Consider the following 22,162-nt stretch of genomic DNA (forward strand, 5'->3'; position numbering starts at 1 on the left):
GCTTCTGTGTAGGGGGAAATGATTTCTGATGAATGAAAAATTGAGACATATTTGACATCCTTTTCTGCCCCCTCCCCCCAGAAACTGCTTGATGAAGAAGAAGAAATGTCTGAGTTGCAGCTACGGCTATTAGCTCTTCAATCTGCCAGTAAAAAATGGCAGCAAAAGGAACAGCAGGTGATGAAAGAAAGCAAGGAGAAACTTACAAAGGCGAAGATTGTGCCGCAAAAGGTCAAAACCAGTACAAAATCGCATTCAGCCAAAAAAATCAGCACTGCAGGTAAATCAGTAAATTGGTAAGCAGCGGCTTTCTCATGCGGACTGTTCAACTTTTTAACCAACTACATCTCTATAGACGTGCGTTGTATGACTTCAGAGAAATGATGTGTAATTAAGCAATGTGCTTATTTTAAAGCTAAGCAAGCATGGAGGAAACAGCAAACAAAAGCATGGAAAAAACTGCAGCAGCAAAAGGAACAAGAAAAGCGTCAGAAGGAAGAGGAGCAACGGAAGCAAGAGGAAGAGGAGGAAAGAAGAAAAAGGGAAGAGGAAATCAGAAAAATCCGTGATCTTTCCAATCAAGAAGAACAGTATAATAGGTTCATGAAGCTGGTGGGAGGAAAGAGAAGTTCAAGAAGCAAAGTGAGTTTGCAGACAGATGGCCCCTACTTGCTATATTTTTTGTTCCTCCATAATAATTTGTGGGAAAAATGCCAAAGTATTGAGTGTTTGGGGGGAAAAATACAAATATGTGCAAGACTAAAAAGCAATTATTTTTCTGTAGTCTTCAGATAAAGATGCAAGGCGATCATTAGATAAGCAATCTACTGAGAGTGCTGGAGGGATCTATCAGTATGATAACTATGATGAAGTTGCTATGGACACAGAAAGTGAAACAAATTCTCCTGGTAAGCCTTTTGTTCTGGAATGGGGATCCAGTGCTCTTTGCTATTCTTGTTGTCTTCTTGAAGATATCCTGAAGGTGTACCATGGACTGCAATTCACGAATTCCTTTCCCTCCTTTTTTTTTGCACAGTTGTGGGAAGTGTGTGGAAATAAAAGATGGAGTGGGATGCCCACTGTCCGTAAATCATGCATGTCAGCTGTATTCCCAAAGGAGCAATGAACACTGGCTCTTGGGGCATTAGCTCACCTTGTGGCAGTGAGGAAATTGATGTTTTATAGCAGGGTTCTCCAAACTACGATCAGGGGGCCGCAATAGACCTGCCACAAGATTTTATCCAGCCCCAGCAACTTTTTTTTAAATCAGAGCATTTGCTAATGTTTGACATTTTTACCCATTATTTCTCAGTTTAAGCAAGACATTTTTCTTTGTCACATTTTTTTCCCGGAATCATATCATGCTGGTTACAAAAAAGATCCAAGTAAAACTAAGGGCACAATCCTAACCAGGTCTACTCAGAAGTAAGTCCTATTTTGTTCAATGGGGCTTACTTTCTGGAAAGTGTAGTTAGGATTGCAGCCTCATTCGTTTATCTTTCTTTCATTCATTTATAAAACTGATTTTATTTCAGCCTGTGAAAATGTGCAAAATATACCATGTGACCCTCTTACTGAAAAGTTTAGAAACCCCTGTTCCATAGGACCAAACACATTTTATTAACAGTATTTATATACCGCTTTTCAACTAAAAGTTCACAAAGCGGTTTACAGAGAAAAATCAAATAACTAAAATTTTAAACCACATCTTCTGTGTTTTGGATCCTGTTCTATTGAATTTTCATGATTAGTTTTCAGCTAGTGTAGTTGGATTCTGGACTGTAAACTCATGGGAATCTATGATCTCTGTCAGATCATTCCAAGTTTAAGTCAGATAGCTCAGTTTGTTCTTTATACAAAGAAGATGTATAGGAGATGTATAGGATGTATGAAGATTATAGGTGTAGTGGTGCTAGGGTCTGCAAACGTGCCTTATGCACGTTTGCATGCACTGGCAGTAAGGCGGCGCACACTCCTTAGGATTGGGCCCTTAAATACTTGAGCCTTAACTTCTTTCAACACATTATCGTTCATAGGCCAGTTAGAAGGCTTGAACTATAATAATAATAATAATACAAGTATTTCTATACCGCCTTTTGTGGTCGTCAGATTTCTCCTCAGACTTTATTCAAGGCGGTTTACATAGGCAGGCTATTTAAATCTCCGTAGGGATTTTTACAATTGAAAGAAGGTTCTGTCTTTCAAGAACCACAACATTTCAGATGTTTCTTTCTGATCTGGTTTCACATTCTGGCCTCCATCCTCCCGCACTCGGAGCAGATGGAATAACTCGGCTCAGCTTGTCAGCTGCTTCAAGGTCGCACGGTGCTGGTGGCTTCGAACTGGCGACCTGTGGATGTTATCTTCAGGCAAACGGAGGCTCTACCCTCTAGACCAGACCTCCTGCCCTTTATTTTAGAGAAAGGACTCCTAATTTTAGTTTCATATTTTAAACTCGAGCTCTTCACCGAAAGAGTCATACTACTTAAGCGATCTGCTCAAAAACAAACGTATAGAATCTTTGTCTCTTTAATCTGGGTAGAGAGCTGGTGGTCTTTCTGTGGAGTTGGGTAATTTCTCTACCAGGGATGCTGTAATGAAGATTCTGTTTTTTGCAATATTAAGTGTATAATACTTGGTAGCCTTTTTAACAAAAGGAACAATTTGAGCATATAGCATCAAGCTGTATGTTGAAATAGGTTTTTATGATTCCAACACCATCTGAAAAATCTTTTACAACTTTGTATGAAGGGAATCAATAACTAGTATGTGATTCAAGCAGTTACGTGAATTCATAAAGTAAAGTAGTAATACGGTCTGAATTTTCTAAGATTTAAATGTAAGCAGTTATGCTGTTTCTGCTCAATGTAGCGTATATGCAACAGGGATCAAATGTGTACACCTGTGGGCTGGGCAGAAATGGGTTAATTGAAAAAATGTAAACTGGTGAATATTGTGACTTCTGTTGCTTTTCATAATCTTTCTGCAGCATCTTCTCCAGTACCGCAACTGTACTTTGAATGCCCTGTTGGATTCTTTCCTCCTGCCATTTCACAGATTTCACTGCCCCATGTGTCACAGGCGTCAGTAAGTGATTTTGCAAGATGAAATGGTTTTGAAGTTAAAAATTTATAGATATTGCTGGATTTTTTCTATGTGGTTTAGTAGCTTTTGGAAGATTCTTATAGCTTCTAGTTTGGTGTGTTCTGTCTGACCATTTTGAAAGTTCTTCTTGCTAACTGGAGAAATGGGACTGCTGCTGAAACAAAATGATCTGTCTTGTCTTACTGTTAGTACTGCTGGGTGCCAATGGTAGTGGCTGCTGAGCACAAGCAGCTTTTATTTCCTGAGCTATCCCGTTTTCCTGCTTACAGTTGAAAAATATTCCTAAGAGATAGCTACCAAAATAACTACCCAGCTGAAATTAATGGTCTTATAGCTTGTTGTCTCTTAACATGTTGGCTTAATATTTGAAGAACTAACAGTGCAATCCTAACCCCCGGGTTAGGACAGCACAAGTCACTTATGCCGACCCAGGGGTGTTGCATGGCACGTTTGTGCCGACTCAGGAGTCAGGGAGGCCAGCGCAAAGAGTTGCACTGGCCTCCCTGCGCCGGACCCGGTGGGATAAGTTTGTGTCGGCTAAGGTTGAGTTTGTGTCAGGCGGGCAGGGAGCAGGAGGCAGTACCAGAATCCAGCGGTTATGCCAGATCCTGACCTGTTCCCAAGTGGCACGGAGCAGCCTCTGGCTCTTCCGGTCTACTTGGATTTGCACCACCTCCTGAGGTTGCGCAAATCCAAGTAGTCCCATTGGAGCCAGTGCTGTGTGACACAGCATAAGGGGAGAGTTTTCCCCTTGCCTCGAGCTGCACTGATTGTGGCCCGAAACTTGTGCTGGATGCAGCACTAGCCTGCTGGCCTGCCTGCTCCAGCATAAGTTAGGATTGTGCCCTAAATTACCTAAAAAGTCATTATTATCTTTTGCTTAAAGAAGTCATAGATTTCAACTGCTCTGTATCTTAGCCTTGGGAATTGTTGTGCTTTTTGTTTCTAAGTGTAGCATCAGTAATCAGATGTGCTTAGTGTATTAATTTGGACAGCCAAAGTAATAAATTAACCCTTTTTCTTTCCAATCTAAGACTCTGCCACCACTGAGCCAAACATACATGGAAGGCATTTTAAATGCTTCTTTGGAGTCTCTGCCTCCTCTTCCTCCTCTTCCACCTGAAGAACCTGAACAACCACCAAAGCCTCCATTTGCGGATGAGGAGGAGGAAGAAGAAATGTTGCTTCGAGAAGAGCTACTTAAATCTTTAGCAAATAAACGAGCTTTTAAACCAGAGGTATATTATAATGTTTGTTTATAACCACTAGGTGGCAGTTCTGCTACATTGTAATCTGTGAGACTTTTTGTGTATGCTGCCTATACAGATTTGTATCTTCTCCCAACTGAAAGAAAATATAGGTCACACATTTTATAAATTGTAAGTGGTAGGCAGTCCCGCTGTCTTTTGTGGCCTGGTATTTTACTGTATGCTAGTAAATATTATTATTATTATTATTATTATTATTATTATTATTAGTAGTAGTAGTAGTAGTAGTAGTAGTAGTAGTAGTACTGATTTAAAAAAAAAGTTCAAGATCTTGGAGTTGAAAGGTGAGTTTTCTACATGTTGCCTACTTGTGTTTGATTTTGCTTCAGCTGTTCTTTCTGGAGACTCAGTAGGTTGATGACATTTCAGTTTGCTGAAACCTGAGCAGTTATGAGAAGCAATTGCAAATTTATTTGTTCCTGTCCTTAACTGATGGCTGTTTCTAAACTCGGTGGCACCTGCTATCAGTTAAGATTCATAAGTCTTCTCACTCTGCTCCTCATTCAGGTTGAGTTACATTTGTATAATTTGCCTGCAACATTTGTGGCTGTAAATATGTAACCTTAACATTGCACAATTGTGGCCTTTCTGATTAGTTAATATTTTGTTTTCTTAACTAGGAGAACTCAAGTAATAGTGGCCCACCTTCACCTCTTTTTCCCAATAATTCTCATTCTGTGCCAAGAAGCAACCTTTCAGCAGTCAGTATTAATACAGTGTCTCAGCCTCGTGTGAAAAGCACAAAGATTGTTAGAGTACCAAGACCCCCCAGAACAGTGATCACGGTAAGGTTTTCAAAAATTGTTTTCATACATGAAGATGCTTTGTAGTTCATGTAAACACTGTAGTTGTAGTTGTAGACACAGTTTAGAATGTAAAATCCTACCATTTGGCTCGTACAGATTCTATAGCTTGATTGATAATATATGAGAACTAAGGCAGGTTGACTCTTCCATTCTTTTTGCTAAGAGAGTAAATACTGTTGCTATTAGAATTTTCCTGGCATTTTTGTTGTTGGGATTTAAGACATTTGGAATGGATTGTTTTGAGATGGAGAGTAAACTTCTCATTGTTTTAGTGAATTATATTTCTTTGTTCATTATTTTTGTATTAAACATTTAATACCCTGCTCTTCAGTTCTTGGTTTCCCAGAGCAATTTGCAACTCAGTTGAAAATCATAACAATAAAACTGTTTGCCCTAATGGAAATAGTAGAATTCTGAAAAATGTGGGGGAGTATTGGCTTCAGCTGGGGAAGATGAGTCAGCGTTGACCCTAATGGGCTGAGGCCACATAAAATCAAAAACAAAAAAGCTTTTTGAGCAATTACTTGGCATTTGCTTAAAATAAGATATAATACCAGACCTTGTCAGGCAATCCTTGGTCAAAAATTATTAACCTTTTCCCCCTGCAGCTTCCAAAACACAAGTCAGTGGTGGTCACACTGAATGATTCAGATGACAGTGAATCAGATGCAGAACAACCAGACTCTGCAACTAGTGTGTTTGGTGGTTTAGAATCGATGATCAAAGAAGCTAGAAGAAGCGTGGAGGTAAATGGGGTTGTATTTATACAGTAAATTTCTTTTTTTAAAAAGGCACAGGATGATTTCATTTCTTAAATCTTGCTTTGTACTGGTTAAGTATATAAAAGATTTTCTTGTTTAATAGTAATAGGGAAGGAAGCATTAAGGTTAACTAAAGGCAGTTACCCAACTATATAATTGCATTCTGCCTCTGCAAAGAAGAGTTTCTCTCCCAGTCCTTGGCTCTGCTTTCTGACAAGGAAGGGTAGGGTCATATGACTCTGCATCATTAGAGTCACAGCTTACCCCAACCCCTCTATAGCCAGTTGGTGAGGGTGAAATTGGCTCAGGACATGACTGTACTGGCCCCTTGGGTTCCCAGTTAATGAACAGGACACTTGTCAGAGCTGCAGGTGTCTTCACTGTCACCTTTTTTATTGAAGGAGGGCCTGTCTCAGAACTGCGTTGGAATGTTCCTGTAAGGGTACGTTAAAGTTGGTTGCACCTTCCTGTTAAGTCAGAGGAACTCTAACTTGCTTGCTCTTGTACCTATTCCACAGAAAGCATCTTCAGAGTGAATCCAATTTATATTTGTTTAACAGCTCAAACTCTATTTAAATTGCTATGTGTAATACTTTGTTTTGGATCTATTTATTACAGGCATCAAAGCCCAAAGCACCTTTAAAGTCAGAAAAAGAAAATAATCCCATAAGAACCCCTGAAGCCTTACCAGAAGAAAAAAAGATAGAGTATAGACTCTTAAAAGAGGAAATTGCCAGGTATATTAGCATTTTGCAGTTAACAGTGCTGAAAACCACTTGAATGAACCACTGCTCTATTGGTGAACAAAATCATGTTCTTTCATAGTTTAAAATTATATTGTGAAACTATGAAATTATTAAATGGGCTGTGGTAACAAACATGATTTGTATTTTCTTGGAAATTATTCTTATGATTTCTTTTTCTCATAAATATGTGTAACCTGAACAAATTTAAAATTTACTCCTAAAAACATTGTGTGTTGAATCTTTTAGTCGGGAGAAACAACGCTTGATCATATCTGAGCCCCTGAAGGCAAATTCATCACCAGTGAACTCTGATGCTGAAGTTGATGGAGCTGGTAGAATAGCAATAGTCACAAAACAAGTTACAGATGCAGAAGCAAAACTTAAAAAACACAAGTAAGTAAAAAACACAAGTAACTTAAAGAACACATTGAGGGCTGAAAATCTTTTTTTTCCTTTTTTCGCTCTCCCCACTCCTCTTCGTGACGGTTTTTCCTACATCCTTGAGATTTTGTATGCTTTTTGGTGCTGTTCTCATTAGTTTCTTCCATGATTGGTTACTGCTGACGTTTAACTCTTTCTGGTGGGTTCTTTTCATGATTTAATATTGTTGTATCTATTGTTTTTATTGTGTGTTTTTAAATGCTGTAAGGCATCTTGGGTGTCCCAGTGCAGAGAAGGATGGAAGGTGGGAATATACACATTTTAATTAATGTTTACATTTAATGGCAAGGCTTGGTATGGAAGGGTAGGGTAGGCCTTTGATAGTCTGTCCCTTGCAAAATGACTGCTTTCTTTCTGACACTTTTTTTTAGATGTTAAAAGGTTGTTGACAAATGCTCATAATGCTTCCAACCACTACCTCAGATTCTTCAAATGACTAGTTGCTTTAAACTTTTGTTATAATCTTTCTTCAGTTTTTTTGGGTTATCAACAGAGTATGGTTGTGAGAATTGACTTGACGGTACATGGGTAACAATACTTTGCAGGCCCCTGAGATTTCAGTTGCACAGTGCCATTTCTACACTGTTTGCTATTCTGTTTTTCTTAATCTTACTGACAAGCTCTGCTTTTAAGAGGAATATTTTGATATTGAATTATGAAAAAAGCTTAAAATATGGTGAAGGTGCCATGAGAGTGCCTGGACTTCAAAGAGTTTGGAGTTGAGGGACAGTTCTGGTGTTCTGTGGGATTTGTCTCCAAGAGCGAATGTATGAGAAATGTTCTCTTTTCTTCAGACTTCTGTTGTTGAAGGATGAGTCTGTGTTGAAACACCTTCTGCAACAAGAGGCTAAGAAGAAAGAGTCTGTCCGTCTTGCTGAAAGCAAGATTGCCAAATTGAACGAGCAGCTGCAAGCAACTGAGAAGATACTTAATGCCAATAAGGTGTTTTTGAAGAAGCTTCAGGAACAAGTAAATTTGGCTTTCCTTTTTAATAGCTGTGTAAATACTGATTCTGGTGTGGCAGTTGTTTCTAGGGCAAATAAAACTTTTACTAGATGTCTTTAGGGCTAAGTTCATGAGTTTATTTACTTCACAAATATATTATGGTTCAAATACAGCATTTTCTGAAGAATGTTGAAATGCTTCAGATTCACAGAGTTCAACAACGTGTAACAATGAAGAAAGCACTGGCATTAAAGTATGGGGAGGAGCTTGCTCGAGCAAAAGCCCTGGCCAGCAAAGAAATTGGAAAGCGGAAATTTGAGCACGATCATTTTGGAGTGAGTTGATGAAACGTTTTCGTATTACAGAAGCAATAACTGTACATAAAAAGACAATTCTGCTGTTTTCAGATTGTAGGCTAGGAGGAAAAAAAGGATTAACACTAAAGTTAAATGAACTTCCAGACATATCTGTTAGGTTAAAGCAATTTTCAGCTCCTAAGATACAGGCAAAAAGATTATTAAATGATGACTATTGTCCAGGTTCAAAGGAACTGCTCAACTATTTCAGTATAGGAAACATTGGGTTTGTGTCTCAAATGGCACCTCCCACAAATACTATATGGCAAACGTCTTTTGAAACTGAAGTAACCTGGAAAGGTGGTTTGAAACGTTAAAGGAATCTGCTGTTTAAAGAACATATAACAAATTCTTTTGAGCATGGCTTAGTTTTGGGTGTGCTTACAGTAATTCTTCAAATCCTGGTGATTTAGATCTAAGGCCTTGCGCTTGTGTTGAGGCATGTGAACAGTGGAACTAGCAGCAGTATGACTGAACTTGTTGCTCTCTCTGAAGATTGCTGCAAGTTGTGTTTTTTTGTTGTGGAACTTTTTGTTACGATTTTTTGAGAAAGTTCAGTGTCCATTAGATTTTGTTATTAAAATCATTATTTCATTTGTGTCATAATACTTTTAACCCAAGTTCTATAACTGCTTTTAACTGGGTTTTAGCAGTTGTTCTCTTTGAAGCACACATACAGCTTTATTTAATTGAAACTCAAATATTCCTTTGGACTTGTGAATAATTATGTTGCAGTTTCTGTTTTTCATGTAAATTTTTTGGTAAGAGGAACTTCTCTTGAACATAGCCGATCAAGTGTGAGATGACTAAACTTAAACATTTTGAATGTGTTTCATGGCAGCCAAACAAAATATTGAAACTGGATAATTCCCCTTCATCAAGCCCTAAAAAGCATTCAGCAGAACTGATTGCACTGGAGAAAAAAAGGTTGCAGCAATTGCAGTATGAATATGCTCTGAAAATTCAGCAATTAAAAGAGGCCCAGGCACATCAGATGAAGGACCGATCCAATATTGTTCCCACTACAGAAGAGGAACTAGAATTTACACTACCTCAACCCTCCCTTCATGATCTAACACAAGACAAACTGACTTTGGATACTGAAGAGAATTATTTTGATGATGAAATTTTGTCTGACTCCAGCAGAGAACGAAGGAGATCTTTCAGAGAATCAAATTCTTTTACTAAACCTAATCTTAAGCATGTGGACACCCCCAAGCAAGAAGCTACAAACAAACTTGCTAAAAAGACTCTTGAGCAACCAGAGCTCTTTCTAGGACTGAATATTGATGAACTGAAGAAACTTTATGTGAAAGCTGATGGCTTGAAAGAGATCTTGAGAAAAAATATGGCTCTTATGCATTCTAGTGAGGAGATGTTGCGTGGTCAGGTAATGTGGTGTGTTAAATAGTAAAATGTGTTCTTTAAATGAATCACTGTGATTTGAATCCTTGGTAAAATTGTATATGCACCTTTTTTCCAGGAAATAGCAGTGAATGTTGACTCTTTCACTGTTCCAAATGAACAAACAGAAGGGAAGCCATATCCATTTGGACCATATCACAGCCCACTTCTTGTCTTTAAATCTTACAGGTGAATACTGGGTTGTTAAAGGGAGTGTGCCAAAAAGGGCATGAAGCTGTACGGCTTATTTGAGTGTGGGTGGTTCTTGTACAGTCAATAGAAAAAGCCTTTATATGAAACGGTGGGGCACTAAGAGAGAGCAGTAGATTGGTGCTGGAGTAGAATTGCAGAAATGTAGTTGTATCAGTAACCTGGGGAAAAATGTGTAATGTGGGAATGTTCGCTTCTACTGATGGGCATCTCAGACAAGGAGTTTAGGCTCAAGAGCTAATAATGCTATTAAGTTCTTCTTGCTTTTGTGGTGATTGCATGAGAAATCCATTATTCTGAACTAGCAAATGTCTGTTGTCGTAATTGACAAGGATGGGGCGTGTTGGGTGCAATGGATCCCTGCATACATGAGTGTTCAAGTAGTGCCACTGTTTGCTCTGTGGAGACGAACCCTTGTCAATGCAAACAGCAGTGTATAGCTTTGGGGCTAAAGTAGATTTTGCTCCCAATGTGGTGATGTCCCAGATGTTACTTATCTTTCTGGCAGTCAGTAATGAAACTTTGTACCAAACTGAATGGGATACATGCCATGATTCCACATTTTACCTATATTCTTGCTCTAGAAAATGTAAGTTTTAGGTAACCTGCATGTGGCAGCCACAATAGGACTGTTCAAATGTTATGCTATACCCAGGTGTACACTTCTGTGTGAATGGAGCTGCATTCATGTGACTGATGTATAAAAGTGAATGATCTGTATACACAGATCAGTCTCCATTAAGTGAAAGATGTGCATAACTGTACTTGGGTGTAGGTTAATGTGTACATACCCAAGTAGAAAAAACAAGCAACATTATAATATACAGCATTGAATAACATTGTTCTGGCAGTGTCATTCTAATTTTTGATATAAAAGCAGACGAATGGGGATGGAATACTGCACTGCATGCTGTGGTGAGATGAATTGGGGTAATGCATGCAGTTCTTAGATTGTGCATCATCCCAGCTGGTAGGTTCACATTTTAGCTGATCTAGTGGTGAGTGATCTAGTGGCGAGTAGATTTCTGTGCATGAAAGAAAACGTGTATTATCTGTTGGACAACAGGTGGTGCTACATCTCTGTTTATGATTTTCAGAAATGTAAGATTGATGTAGTAGTCAGTAGTTTTAGACTGCAATTCTCATTGAAAATAGTGGGACTTCTGCATCAACATGCAAAGGATTGTGCCATCAGCAGGTTTGGTTTTAAGCAAAGAACTAAGCATCCTGACTTAGATTAACATTTTGTTTTCTTTTAACCTAGGTTTAGTCCGTATTTTCGAACAAAAGAAAAGCTTTGCCTCAGTTCAGTATCCTACAGCAATATGATTGAGCCAAAACAGTGTTTCTGCCGATTTGATTTGACAGGCACATGCAATGATGATGACTGTCCGTGGTGAGTGATTTCCTTCCATCCCTGCCACCATCTCCAGTTGATCGGTATTTTCTGCAGAGGCTGTTGCTTCTGGAATTCAGACAGATACTGTCATTGGCTTAAGTTTATGCAGAAGGAACTTGCTGAATTGCCCGAACTGTGACCTGTAAAAAAAATAAGGCATTCCTTCAGCATTCTTGTGCTGAACTTTGGGATCTTGCTTTTTACTGCCTACAGAGGAATGATGCATTTGGCTTCCAAAAGGGTTGTGGAGGTGAATCTTCCTTAGAAACTGATCTGACTGTTGAAAAGTTTTATGAGTGACCTGAATGGAAAACACAGAGGCAGTCCCTTGCACTGTCAGCTAGCTGGCATATGGAGCAGTGTGGCCTAGATGTTGTTGCACTGTAAAGTCTCTAATTTAGCCTGCTGGCCTTCAGGATCCATAATTTGAATCTCTTGTAGATGACGATTTGGAGTTGAGCTTTTGTAATATAAATAAATAAATAAAACAAACATAAACAGGACAGGCTTTAGTTTGTTTTTGTTTTTGTTTTTGTAGAGCATGTTTAATTTGTGGAGTGCTTAAATAATGTTTACAATAATCCTTTAAGACTAGTCACTAATCTTATGCTACACTTTGTTCTGTTTTTATGTTAGTATTCTTTGGAATTTCATAGGAAGTCCCTTATTCTGCATCAGACAATTGGCCCATCTCAGTCAGTAGTGTCAAAATAGAGTGGCAGCAGCTCTCCAGAGTTTCAGACAGAGATTTTTCTCTGCCCTGCATGGAGATAGCAGGGATTAAACCTGGGACCTTCACCTGAATTTATTTTTGCTCACTATTGGTTGGAGGATTGTGAAGTGGTGGTCTGCATGCTGGATCCAGCCCCCAAAACGTTTTTTGTGGTCAGTGACAGCCCAACCAAGTTGACATATTTGGTACTTTTCAACTAGGAAACATTTAGGATTGGATAAATCATTCTCTGACACACCACTCAAATTTTGCCTAGCTTTTCTAGAAATATAACCTCAAGGAGAGTGTTGTAATCTATATGCCAAGATTACTGAAATCAGCCCTGCATGAATTATTCAGGGCATCTGAATATTAGGGGTGAGCATGTGTGCTTTTGCTGGCAAGAGAGTTCACTTTCCTTTTTACCTGTTGTTCCCAAACATTTTCAGTGGTGGCTCCCTTTACTTACTGGGCCATTGGCTGCATCTCCCCATTAGGGCTGCAATCCTATACATTGTATAGGATGGCGGGTTTTTCACGAGGATTCTGCAGCTCTCCGGGGAGCCACAGCTCGCAGTTTGGGAACCACTGCTTTATGCAGGCTTGGCTTGGAAGTCTAAGTACTAATGCTTTCAGGAATTGTTTTTAATTTAATTTAATGTAAAGTGTAAACTTCATGCATACTTTTGAAGTAGTGTGTACTAGGATTTTTATATGAATGGGCTGCCTTATAGTTGGATTCTGTTCTCTTTCTAGGCAACATATGAAAGACTGCACTCTCAGCCGAAGGCAACTGTTTGAAGATATTCTTTCTTACAATTTAGCTTTGATAGGCTGTTCAGAAAAGAATACTGATGAGGAGATTAGCACGGCCACAGGTACAGTCTGTTCTTGTTATCCACTAGGGTTCGGTTCCTGAAAACCTAGCAGATACTGAATTAGCAGATACTGAATCATTGAGCCGATGAGAAAAATGGGGTTGGGTTCCAGAGGACCCTCTTCATCATACACTCTATGAACTTTGTGAACCTGAATCTTATCTGAGTGAGGGCTCATCAACTTCTGATGCTTCCTCCTTCATGCTGGCTATCCCTCGACTAGTTGAAGGTTGCTGACCCAACAAAGAGGCCTCATAGTTCAGCAGTTGAGAGGAAGTTGCTTCACCCTTCTTCTCCACCTTTCTCTTGGCTTCTTCCTTGGGCTTTCCTTAGATCAGCCCTCAGGTAGTCTTCCAGAGACTTCGCATCATCACCAGGGTTGTGAAGGTTCAGCTGGAGTCACCAAGATGGTGGAGCAAGCCTGGAAGCAGACACAAATGTGTCTGATGATTCTCCACGAGCCAATCCCAATGTCCATTCAATGCAGAAAACTGACCTGTCCACAACTTTCTAAAAGAATTTGTATAATTGACTGGGTACAATTACCCCAATCCCCTTCCCTGTTGGCAATATACTGTCTCTTCCTCTTCTTCCCCTGACACAGCACCGACACTGCCTTCTGCTCACAAGAAGGCCACTGTCTCTTCTCCTCCTACAACGTCTCTCACCCCATCTGCCTGCTTGTAGCTGCACTGAGTTCACCAGTACAGTATTCACAGATAATAACAGAGTTGCAGATAACAAGATGTATGTGGCAATTCTGCCCATAGAAGATAGCAGATTTGCATATAAAGAGAAGTGACTGTATGTTGCTTGTTTATCAGGCAAGCAATTTAGTTCTGCATCCGTATCCCTTAATTGTCTTCATCGAAACCATTAATCTCAATGTTGATGTAGGAAGCTTCAAGGTAGGACAGTGGTTCCCAAACTCCCTTGGAGTTTGAGAACTGGGATAAGTCTTTGTGGGGGAGGGCAAAGGTAGTGGCATGATCTCTCTGTGGGAGTCTGAAAATAAAGATCAGAACCCACTTCTGGTTTCACAATCCAAAACTGGAAGTGAGTTCCATTCTATTTTTAGACTTTCCAAGGCTTGAGGAACCATAGGCTGGCACCGTGAAAAGTAAGTTCAACCCCCCTTCCATCCCTGGCAGTGGCATGATTGCTGCCCTTGCACCCTCCCCACTAAAGCCCTTTAGGCAGAAACAGGGCTTTTCTGGCTGGGACGTCATGATGCCCCAGTTTGGGAACTTCTGAGGCAGGAAACAAGTGTTTAGTTTTGTCCTTATTCTTATTGTATTATTCCAGGAAAACGTATCTTTCTAATTCTTAGCTGTTTTAAATCCTTTACAATGTAATCTTAACAATGGGTAAGATTTTATGAAACTGACAGGTATTTTTACATGGTTGCTTAAAGAAATGAAACACGTATAAGTAGAACTATTCGTAGTCTTAGGACTTTTTTCAAAGTTTTGTAGTAATTGTTCGTGGGTATAGAATTGCACTTGCTCAAATACTGAGTAACATTTGTCTTGGACATTGCTACCATCCCGTTTCAGAAAAATACATTGAAAAACTTTTTGGTGTGAACAAAGACCGCATGTCAATGGATCAGATGGCCGTTCTTCTTGTGAGCAACATAAATGAAAGCAAAAGTCACAGTACGTAACTTTTAGGATTCCTCAGCATTGCTTTTCTATCTGGTGTTCGCTACAACAGTATATAGCGGCAGCTAAACATTGTAGTAAAACACATACATTTTGCTTTAATGATAAAATGTTTGGTTCCAATTATTCTTTTTGCTTAACAGCCCCTCCATTTACAACTTGGAAAGGCAAAAGGAAATGGGGACCGAAGTACTCAAAAAAACCCACTTTGGACAGCGGTTGCAGCAGTGAAGAGGAGCAATCCTCTGGCCCTATTAAATATGGTAACTTGAATATAGTGCAACTAAATCATAGTGTTAGAGGAATCACACAGATTGTGCAGAAAAGTGCTTTCACACTTTTGGACTCATAAGAGAAACTAAATATCTACTAAACGGTTGGGAAAGCTTATGGGAATTTTGTGGGCTGTGCCTATAGAGGGGCAGTTGCAATAGTTGAATTCTGAAGATAAAGCATATAATTTAATAGTTGGTTGGGTAGTAATAACTAGAGTCTTAAATATATGGTGTTGATGGCGCTTAATGTTCAGCAGTAAATCCTATAAGAATCTGAAAAATCAGACTTATAATCTTGAATAAATGTTTCAGTAGAATTTATTATAGCTTCTCATCTTGCTTCAAAGAAAGCACACTAGTTCAACTAGTAGTAGTACTCATTCAAATTGGAACTCCCATAATTAAGGTAAACCCATTCCTATGAAAACTGTTGCTCCCCCCTTTCAAACATTGACATTCTTCCTCACCACTATACTCCACAGATGCATCTGTGCATCCACACCTTTCTCACAGAAGTACAGTACACACTTGTTCAACTTAGCTTGAGTTTGGATTCAAAGAAGAAAACTGTGGCAACTTTAAAAAAAATTGCTTTTATTTGTAGTTCCCTCATTAGAGAACAAAATAAATGTTCCAGCTCTGGATGCTGTCGTGACTCCTGATGATGTTAGGTATTTTACAAATGAGACAGATGACATTTCTAACCTGGAGGCCAGTGTACTCGAGAATCCTTACAATGTTCAGCTTTGGATCAAATTGGCATACAAGTATCTGAATCAAAATGAAGGGTGAGTAATGTTTCCTATGCAAACAAATGGTTTGCACTTCTTGTCTGAGGCTGCTCACCCCTGCCATTGTAATTGAGTTTTCTCACCAGCATCAAAGGACCCTTTGTTTCTTTGGCCAAGCCATAAATAGCTTATTGTTTAAAAGCAATCAGAAAAAAATTGATTTGATCTCTTGTGATACACAGTCCAGAGTAAGAGTAATAAAATATTTTTATACCTTAACTCAGAAACGTTTCATTTCAGAGTAAAAGTGATATAAAGACGATTCATTTGCTTTTTTTTTTTTTTAAACAATGCAACTGAATTTATTTCCAGAGTTATGGGGGAATAAAGTGGTCTGCTCATTTTTTTTAAAAATTGTGGCAGTCAAGAACAAGGAAGGAAATACCTGTCCTCTGCAGCGAACGGACATTTCAGAAACAACTTTCACAAGATTGCTTATCTTTCCAGCAGGTGTTCTTCTGAATATGGGCTGTAAACCACAGTTGCAGCACACTGTCCACGAGTGCCCAAGAGTTATTTTGTAAACTTTCTTTTGCTCTTCTTGCCTCTCCCCACTGCTTCAGTTTCTCAAACTGTGTTAATGTGAAAGAAAAGTCACTTGAAAGCAGGGACAGGGAGAAGATTCTCTGAAATGAATCATTCCACTGAAAATGTGAAAATGAATGGTGCTTTCTTTTGTTTCTGTGCTTTTTGCAGTTCATCTTCTGAATGCTTGGATGCCTGTTTAAATGTTCTGGCCCGTGCACTAGAAAAAAACAAAGAAAATTCTGAAATCTGGTGTCATTATCTTAAGCTCTTTTCAAAAAGAGGAACCAGGGAAGAGGTGCAAGAAATGTGTGAGACAGCAGTGGAATATGCCCCTACTTATACAATATGGTGGACTGTAAGTTTCTCTGGAAATCTTACAAGTACAAAGTGCACACAGACTTTGATGGTTTTTTAAACTGCGCATACTACATTGTACTCCCTGGTACATTAAAGCAGTGGTACTCAAACTTTTCCAGGCAGTGGCTCCCTTGACCCCCATGGCTGTTGGCCATGACTCCCCATCGTGTTCCTGAGGGCTGGAAGTGACATCATTAAACAGGAAGTGGCCAGAAATATTAACTATATTAAATGTAATATTATATCTATTATAATATATTAAATATGTTAACTATATTAATATTAATTGTATTAATCATATCATTAAATGCAGATCTTAAAAATATATTATTAATACACAGCAATGTACATGCTTTATAAATGATCAGCTGCTGATCACTGTTGGAGACAGGATGCTGGAGTAGGTAGATTTTGGCTGGTCCAAGAGGACTCATTTTTTTAAACCTTGTAAGCATACCAATAGAATTGTTTTATCAAATGAACTTTGTGAACAACCAATCTGACCAACATCACACACACACACCCCTGTGGACCCCAATCCAACTAGTCATTTCTCCCATTCTCCTTGGATCGGACTGAAGCCTTTATTAATTTAATGAAATTAAATTTTTCCAGCAGCTGGTGGGGAAAACAAAACTAGACCATGAAAATATATCAGAGCTGATAAGGGTTTGGTTAGGAAGCTGATTTGTCTCCTGTACTAGGAGATGCACAGTTCAAGCCTATGCATGTCTACTCAGAAGGAAGTCCCATTAGAGTCAATGGGGCTGGCAATCACTTCATCAATGGCTGATAAGTATTCCCTTCAAATAGCAAGATTCATCACTTTAAAAATACAGCCTTTCCTCTTTAGTCAAACGACAAGATTAATAAATCACTTTCGAAACAGTCCCCTTTTTCTGCTCCTGGCCAAGTAAAGTGTGTGCTTGTTTCTCCCCTCCCTTTTTGCCAACTGCATGGAAGCAACTTTAAGAGTCCTGATGACTGGTAAAATAGGAAGCGTTTTATTTGGGGAGGGGAAGGAAAGCGGGAAGGTTTGAAGATCGAAAGGGGGGATTGGAAGAGCGAGGGGGTTGAAAAGAGAGATTTCACTTTGATGAGAAGCGATCCCAGGCTGGGAACTAGGAACCTACCAGACAAGGATCAGTGAGGGTTAAGGACTGCAAGCCGAGCATGCTCGGAAGTGGGCGGGGCGGCAGCAGCCACTCACAGCTGAGCAGCCCCGCCCCCACCGTTTCCGATGGGCTTGTATTAGGGGTGTGACTTATGCATGCCTGAAAGAACTTTAGAGAACTTTTGATAGGTTAGATTTTATATACTAGCACTGTAACTATAGCACTACAACTTTTTTCCAACATACTATAATTTTTTTGAGAAATAATTGAAACACTTTAGAAAGTATAATTTTGAGTGCTAGTAGAATGTAAATGTGTAAACAAAAAAAGAGATTTTATTAAGCCTTCTGTGTTAGTATTTGTGTCTCAATGTCATTCCAGTTTCTAAACCTGGAAAACTCCTTTGATGGAAAGGATTACGTGTGTGGGAGAGTACTACAATTCCTGATGGAAACTCCAACATGTGAGCTTCAGTCCTTTCACTTGTTGGAAATGCTGCTGTATAGAGTTCACCTAAGTCTTTTTACTGGAAAATATCAAAATGCAGTTGCATTATTCCAGGTACTTGTTTCTGATGTCTTGTTACGTTGTAGTATTTTTCCTCCACTTAGTATCAATGTTGCCATTCATCAATAATCTATTAGCAATTTTTGTTTCTAGATGAATGCTTTTTCCCACCCAAGTAAAGAAATGGAGGAGAGTAGCAGTGAAAGGGACTGTTTTTTTTAATATTCAGAAAGGGAAGGCATTTTAGAGCTATTTTATGTGCTACAGGAAAGAAAAGATAATAATAATAATAATAATACAGGTATTTATATACTGCCTTTCTTGGTCGTCAGATTTCTCCTCAGACTTTAATTCAAGGTGGTTTACATAGGCAGGCTGTTCAAAATCCCCGTAGCGATTTTTACAATTGGAGAAAGGTTCTATCTTTCAAGAACTGCACAACATTTTAGATGGATCTTTTGTGGTCGGGTAGCATTTTCTGGCCTCCAGATTCCTCCCACGCAGGCTGACAAGCAGCTCCTTTATCTCTCACTTGAAGGGCGGCCAAGACACTTCTTCGCTCACACCAAAGAGCAGGTGGAATAACTTGGCTTGGCTTGTCAGCTGCTTCAAGGTCTCGCCATTCATGGTGCTGGTGGCCTCGAACTGGCGACCTTTGGATGTTATCTTCAGGCAAACAGAGGCTCTACTCTCTAGACCAGACCTCCTGCCCATTTGTTCACCAAATTGGTCTGTGGCAACCACTGTATTATGTACAGAGGAGATGCATGACTGAAGGCACGCTGTGCACCTGAATTTGAGCTATGCCCAGGAGCCTTTGGGGCAATACAAAGTTTTTCTTTGTCTAGCAAGAATCTAGCATGGTTGTACATCAAGTCTAGCAAGGGTCAAATGGCACACCCAATTCATTACTCATGTCATTGCCTATTGTGTGCTTAATTTTATTTGAATGGTAAGCACACGTACCATTGATAAGACTGTTATGAGGGCAGAAGGTTAAATCTTTTCTCTGACCCACCCACCCCCTTGGTCCCAGTCCTGATCATGCATCCACCCCCAAGAAAGCAGATAAAACTTAAGATACAATCCTGTGCTTGAATTAAGCTGCCTTCAGTTTAATAGAAATTCTGAGTGGGTATGTATAGGATTGGGCTGTTAAAAAGTGGTGCAGTTTGGTCGGTTTTCTAGGAAGCTGGGACTCTAATAACCCTTTGTGCCTCCTGATCCTTCTTTGTTTAATAGGTCAAGAGATAAGGAAATGGATATTATCTATAAATTTGTGTATATGGCATGTAAATGTAGTTTCTGTATTGCCCAAAACACTCTTTCTGGACTGGGCATATTATAGAACATTAGCCTTCTGTCTTACATTGTCTAGTTTACACATGTGTCATTTTCTGCTTTACAGAATGCCCTGAAATCAGAAGATGACAAGGTTCTAGTGCAACACCTCACCATAAGTGACCGCTGCTTAGCATGGCTGTCCTACATTCATCTCATTGAATTTGATGATCTCCCTCTTAAATTCTATGATCCTGCCAATAGCAACCCTTCAAGACTGATGAAGAAGGAGCCATTTTTAATACCATGGAAAACAATGGAGGATGTGAAAACTAATCCGGATATGCTGCTAGCTGTGTTTGAAGGTAATCTGACTGATTACTAATGGCCACTAATCTCATTTCTTGGAATGAATGCTTAACGGCACATCTAGAGCAATAGTACGATAGTGCCACACCTTTCACAGTATATTTCCCAAGTTGTTCATTTGAATACTTGATTTTTATTTATACTGCATATATTTTCTAGTATAAAGGTTGAATAGCCAAATTAACCTAAATTCCAGTTTTGCTGGACAATCTTACATATTTTGTAATTATTTTCCTCTAAAGGTTGTATGTTCATTTTAAAAATAAAGTTCTAAAATTCTTCCCTAGCTATTAGCTTCAGGTACAGTGCCTGAAATCCATGGTTTATGCGTCTTGCTCTTTGCTGAGTATATTAATACCATATTAATATGTAGCTTGGCGAACATGAGCTTATTCTGAGGCTAAAGATTGTATTTGTGAATTTGTCATCGATGTCATTTTGTATCCTTAGATGCCATCCAGTCGTGTACAAGTGAGGATACTGCAGCTGATGAAAGAATAGTGCTTTGCTTTCCACTGTACAGAAATATGATTGTTTTGCAGCAACTACTGGGAAAGTAAGATTTTTTTGTTTGGAAGCTGACATATCTGTAGACTGCTTTGGAAGAAGACACCTAAAAATGCATAATGGTTCAATGATACCTCACACTTATTGTTCCAATACATTGTTGAACCTTGCCCTTTCTGCTGCCACTGTGCCCAGTTCCATGTGCTCACATAGCAATTTGAAATGATTCTGTTTACATAGAGGAATATAATAAAAAAAAAAAAGGCAGAGGTTCCTGTTTAAAAATAATTAAAAAGGGAAGGTTCAGAGATGTCTAAAAAGCGAAATAATTTGAAAATAGCTGCTCTAGATGGTTTCATGCTTTATGTGACCACTTGCTTGTCTATTGTTCAAGAGTATGTCTCTTACCGTGTTTATTTTTTTTTTAATTCAAGGTGGGAGGCTGCAATTGAGCTTTGTAAATCGATCTTGAAATTGAACCCTGTTGACTGTCAGCTGTTGGAAACTCTGGTTGGTTTGTACTTACAGACAGAGCAGATTGAGAGAGCTTGTGATGTATGGCTTACGGCATTTGAGAAAAACCCTCAAAATGCCCAGGTTTTCTACTTTATGTGCAAATTCTTCATCTTGCAGGTAAAATGCCAACTGATATGATTCATTATGTATCAAAGTTGGGGTTTTTTCAAATATTTAATGGCAAACTCATTCAGCATATTTTGAATTCATGCATATTGAAGTAGGTTATATTGAAAGAAAAACCAAGCTTTTCAATCAGGAGTTTCTGAACTTGTGTGTTGCCTTGTCATTGATCCACAATACTGAAAAGCTGCAACATGGGTCTGAACTGTGTGGCTCATTGGGTGGCATAGAAAGCTCACGGAAAAGGCAGCTGCGCTTAGCACTGTGTACTTATTTCATGTTATATAAGAGTGAACTGGTGCATCTGATCTGGGATGTTCTACCAGGTAGGGATGTTCCTACCATAGGTAGGTTGATCCTTCCACATTAAATACTTGAAGCACCATAGAAAATGTGCAGAACATTCAGGCTTCCTATGTTTCTGCTTTTGTTCAGTGGCTGAAATTTCCCTTTGTGTTCTGTTCTATTTAACAACTTGTTAAAGTGACTCTTTCAAGGAGCCATTTTAAAAGGGTATCAAATATGAATTGTGCTGGATATCTTGTATTATAGGCTAAATGTCAACTGTACTCTTTTTAATGGCAGGATAGAACAGAGAGCATTCCTCCATTGCTGCAGGCTTTTGTTGCTGCGTTCTTTGAATGTGCACATCAAGAGAATAATCCTGTGGATGTGTTACGGTAAGTTTGTCGTATAACAAAAAAGTTAATGTGACAACCTGCTTGTGTGGATTGTAGATTCACTAAAATATTTTGGTTTAAGAAATTTGAGAGTATTTATAAAAATTCTTACCTTTTTAGATTTTTAGATTTGTTAGATTTTTGTTGCTTCGCAGTGTACTTTGCCCATTTCTAAGAATTGCAAATGTCTTTTCATGATCACTGATTATGCCTTTATAGACTTAAGCAGACCATGAAAAGCCGTTGATAGAGGGAATTAAAATATGGTGGTTGTTTCATTTCTTCAGTGTTGGGCAACAATCAGCTATATGCTTTGAAAGTAGAATAGTAGCACAATCCCATACATGTCACCTCAGATGCCCAATTGTGTTCAGTACAGCTTCCCCCCAGGAAAGTGTGAATAGGGTTATAGCCTAAA

The 22,162-nt window shown here is 39.0% G+C and overlaps 1 protein-coding gene across 2 annotated transcripts in view; it reads left to right on the forward strand.

Annotated features, from left to right (window-relative positions):
• The window catches only part of ZFC3H1 (zinc finger C3H1-type containing), a 35,179-nt gene that overhangs the window by 6,139 nt on the left and 6,878 nt on the right, over positions 1-22,162 (forward strand). For both annotated transcript variants that reach the window (XM_066633859.1, XM_066633860.1), the window contains exons 4-27: positions 82-280; positions 416-642; positions 785-908; positions 2,990-3,087; positions 4,140-4,343; positions 4,994-5,158; positions 5,788-5,925; positions 6,559-6,677; positions 6,933-7,079; positions 7,922-8,096; positions 8,276-8,407; positions 9,270-9,818; positions 9,912-10,021; positions 11,307-11,438; positions 12,910-13,031; positions 14,588-14,689; positions 14,839-14,958; positions 15,575-15,758; positions 16,458-16,644; positions 18,143-18,322; positions 19,677-19,914; positions 20,369-20,474; positions 20,860-21,058; positions 21,650-21,744. In XM_066633859.1, the coding sequence (XP_066489956.1) occupies positions 82-280; positions 416-642; positions 785-908; positions 2,990-3,087; positions 4,140-4,343; positions 4,994-5,158; positions 5,788-5,925; positions 6,559-6,677; positions 6,933-7,079; positions 7,922-8,096; positions 8,276-8,407; positions 9,270-9,818; positions 9,912-10,021; positions 11,307-11,438; positions 12,910-13,031; positions 14,588-14,689; positions 14,839-14,958; positions 15,575-15,758; positions 16,458-16,644; positions 18,143-18,322; positions 19,677-19,914; positions 20,369-20,474; positions 20,860-21,058; positions 21,650-21,744 (4,052 nt within the window). The remainder of the gene's footprint in view (positions 1-81; positions 281-415; positions 643-784; positions 909-2,989; positions 3,088-4,139; positions 4,344-4,993; positions 5,159-5,787; positions 5,926-6,558; positions 6,678-6,932; positions 7,080-7,921; positions 8,097-8,275; positions 8,408-9,269; positions 9,819-9,911; positions 10,022-11,306; positions 11,439-12,909; positions 13,032-14,587; positions 14,690-14,838; positions 14,959-15,574; positions 15,759-16,457; positions 16,645-18,142; positions 18,323-19,676; positions 19,915-20,368; positions 20,475-20,859; positions 21,059-21,649; positions 21,745-22,162) is intronic.

The sequence above is a fragment of the Tiliqua scincoides genome, chromosome 7, assembly GCF_035046505.1.
Source record: "Tiliqua scincoides isolate rTilSci1 chromosome 7, rTilSci1.hap2, whole genome shotgun sequence".
In the NCBI taxonomy this organism is placed as follows: Eukaryota; Metazoa; Chordata; class Lepidosauria; order Squamata; family Scincidae; genus Tiliqua; species Tiliqua scincoides.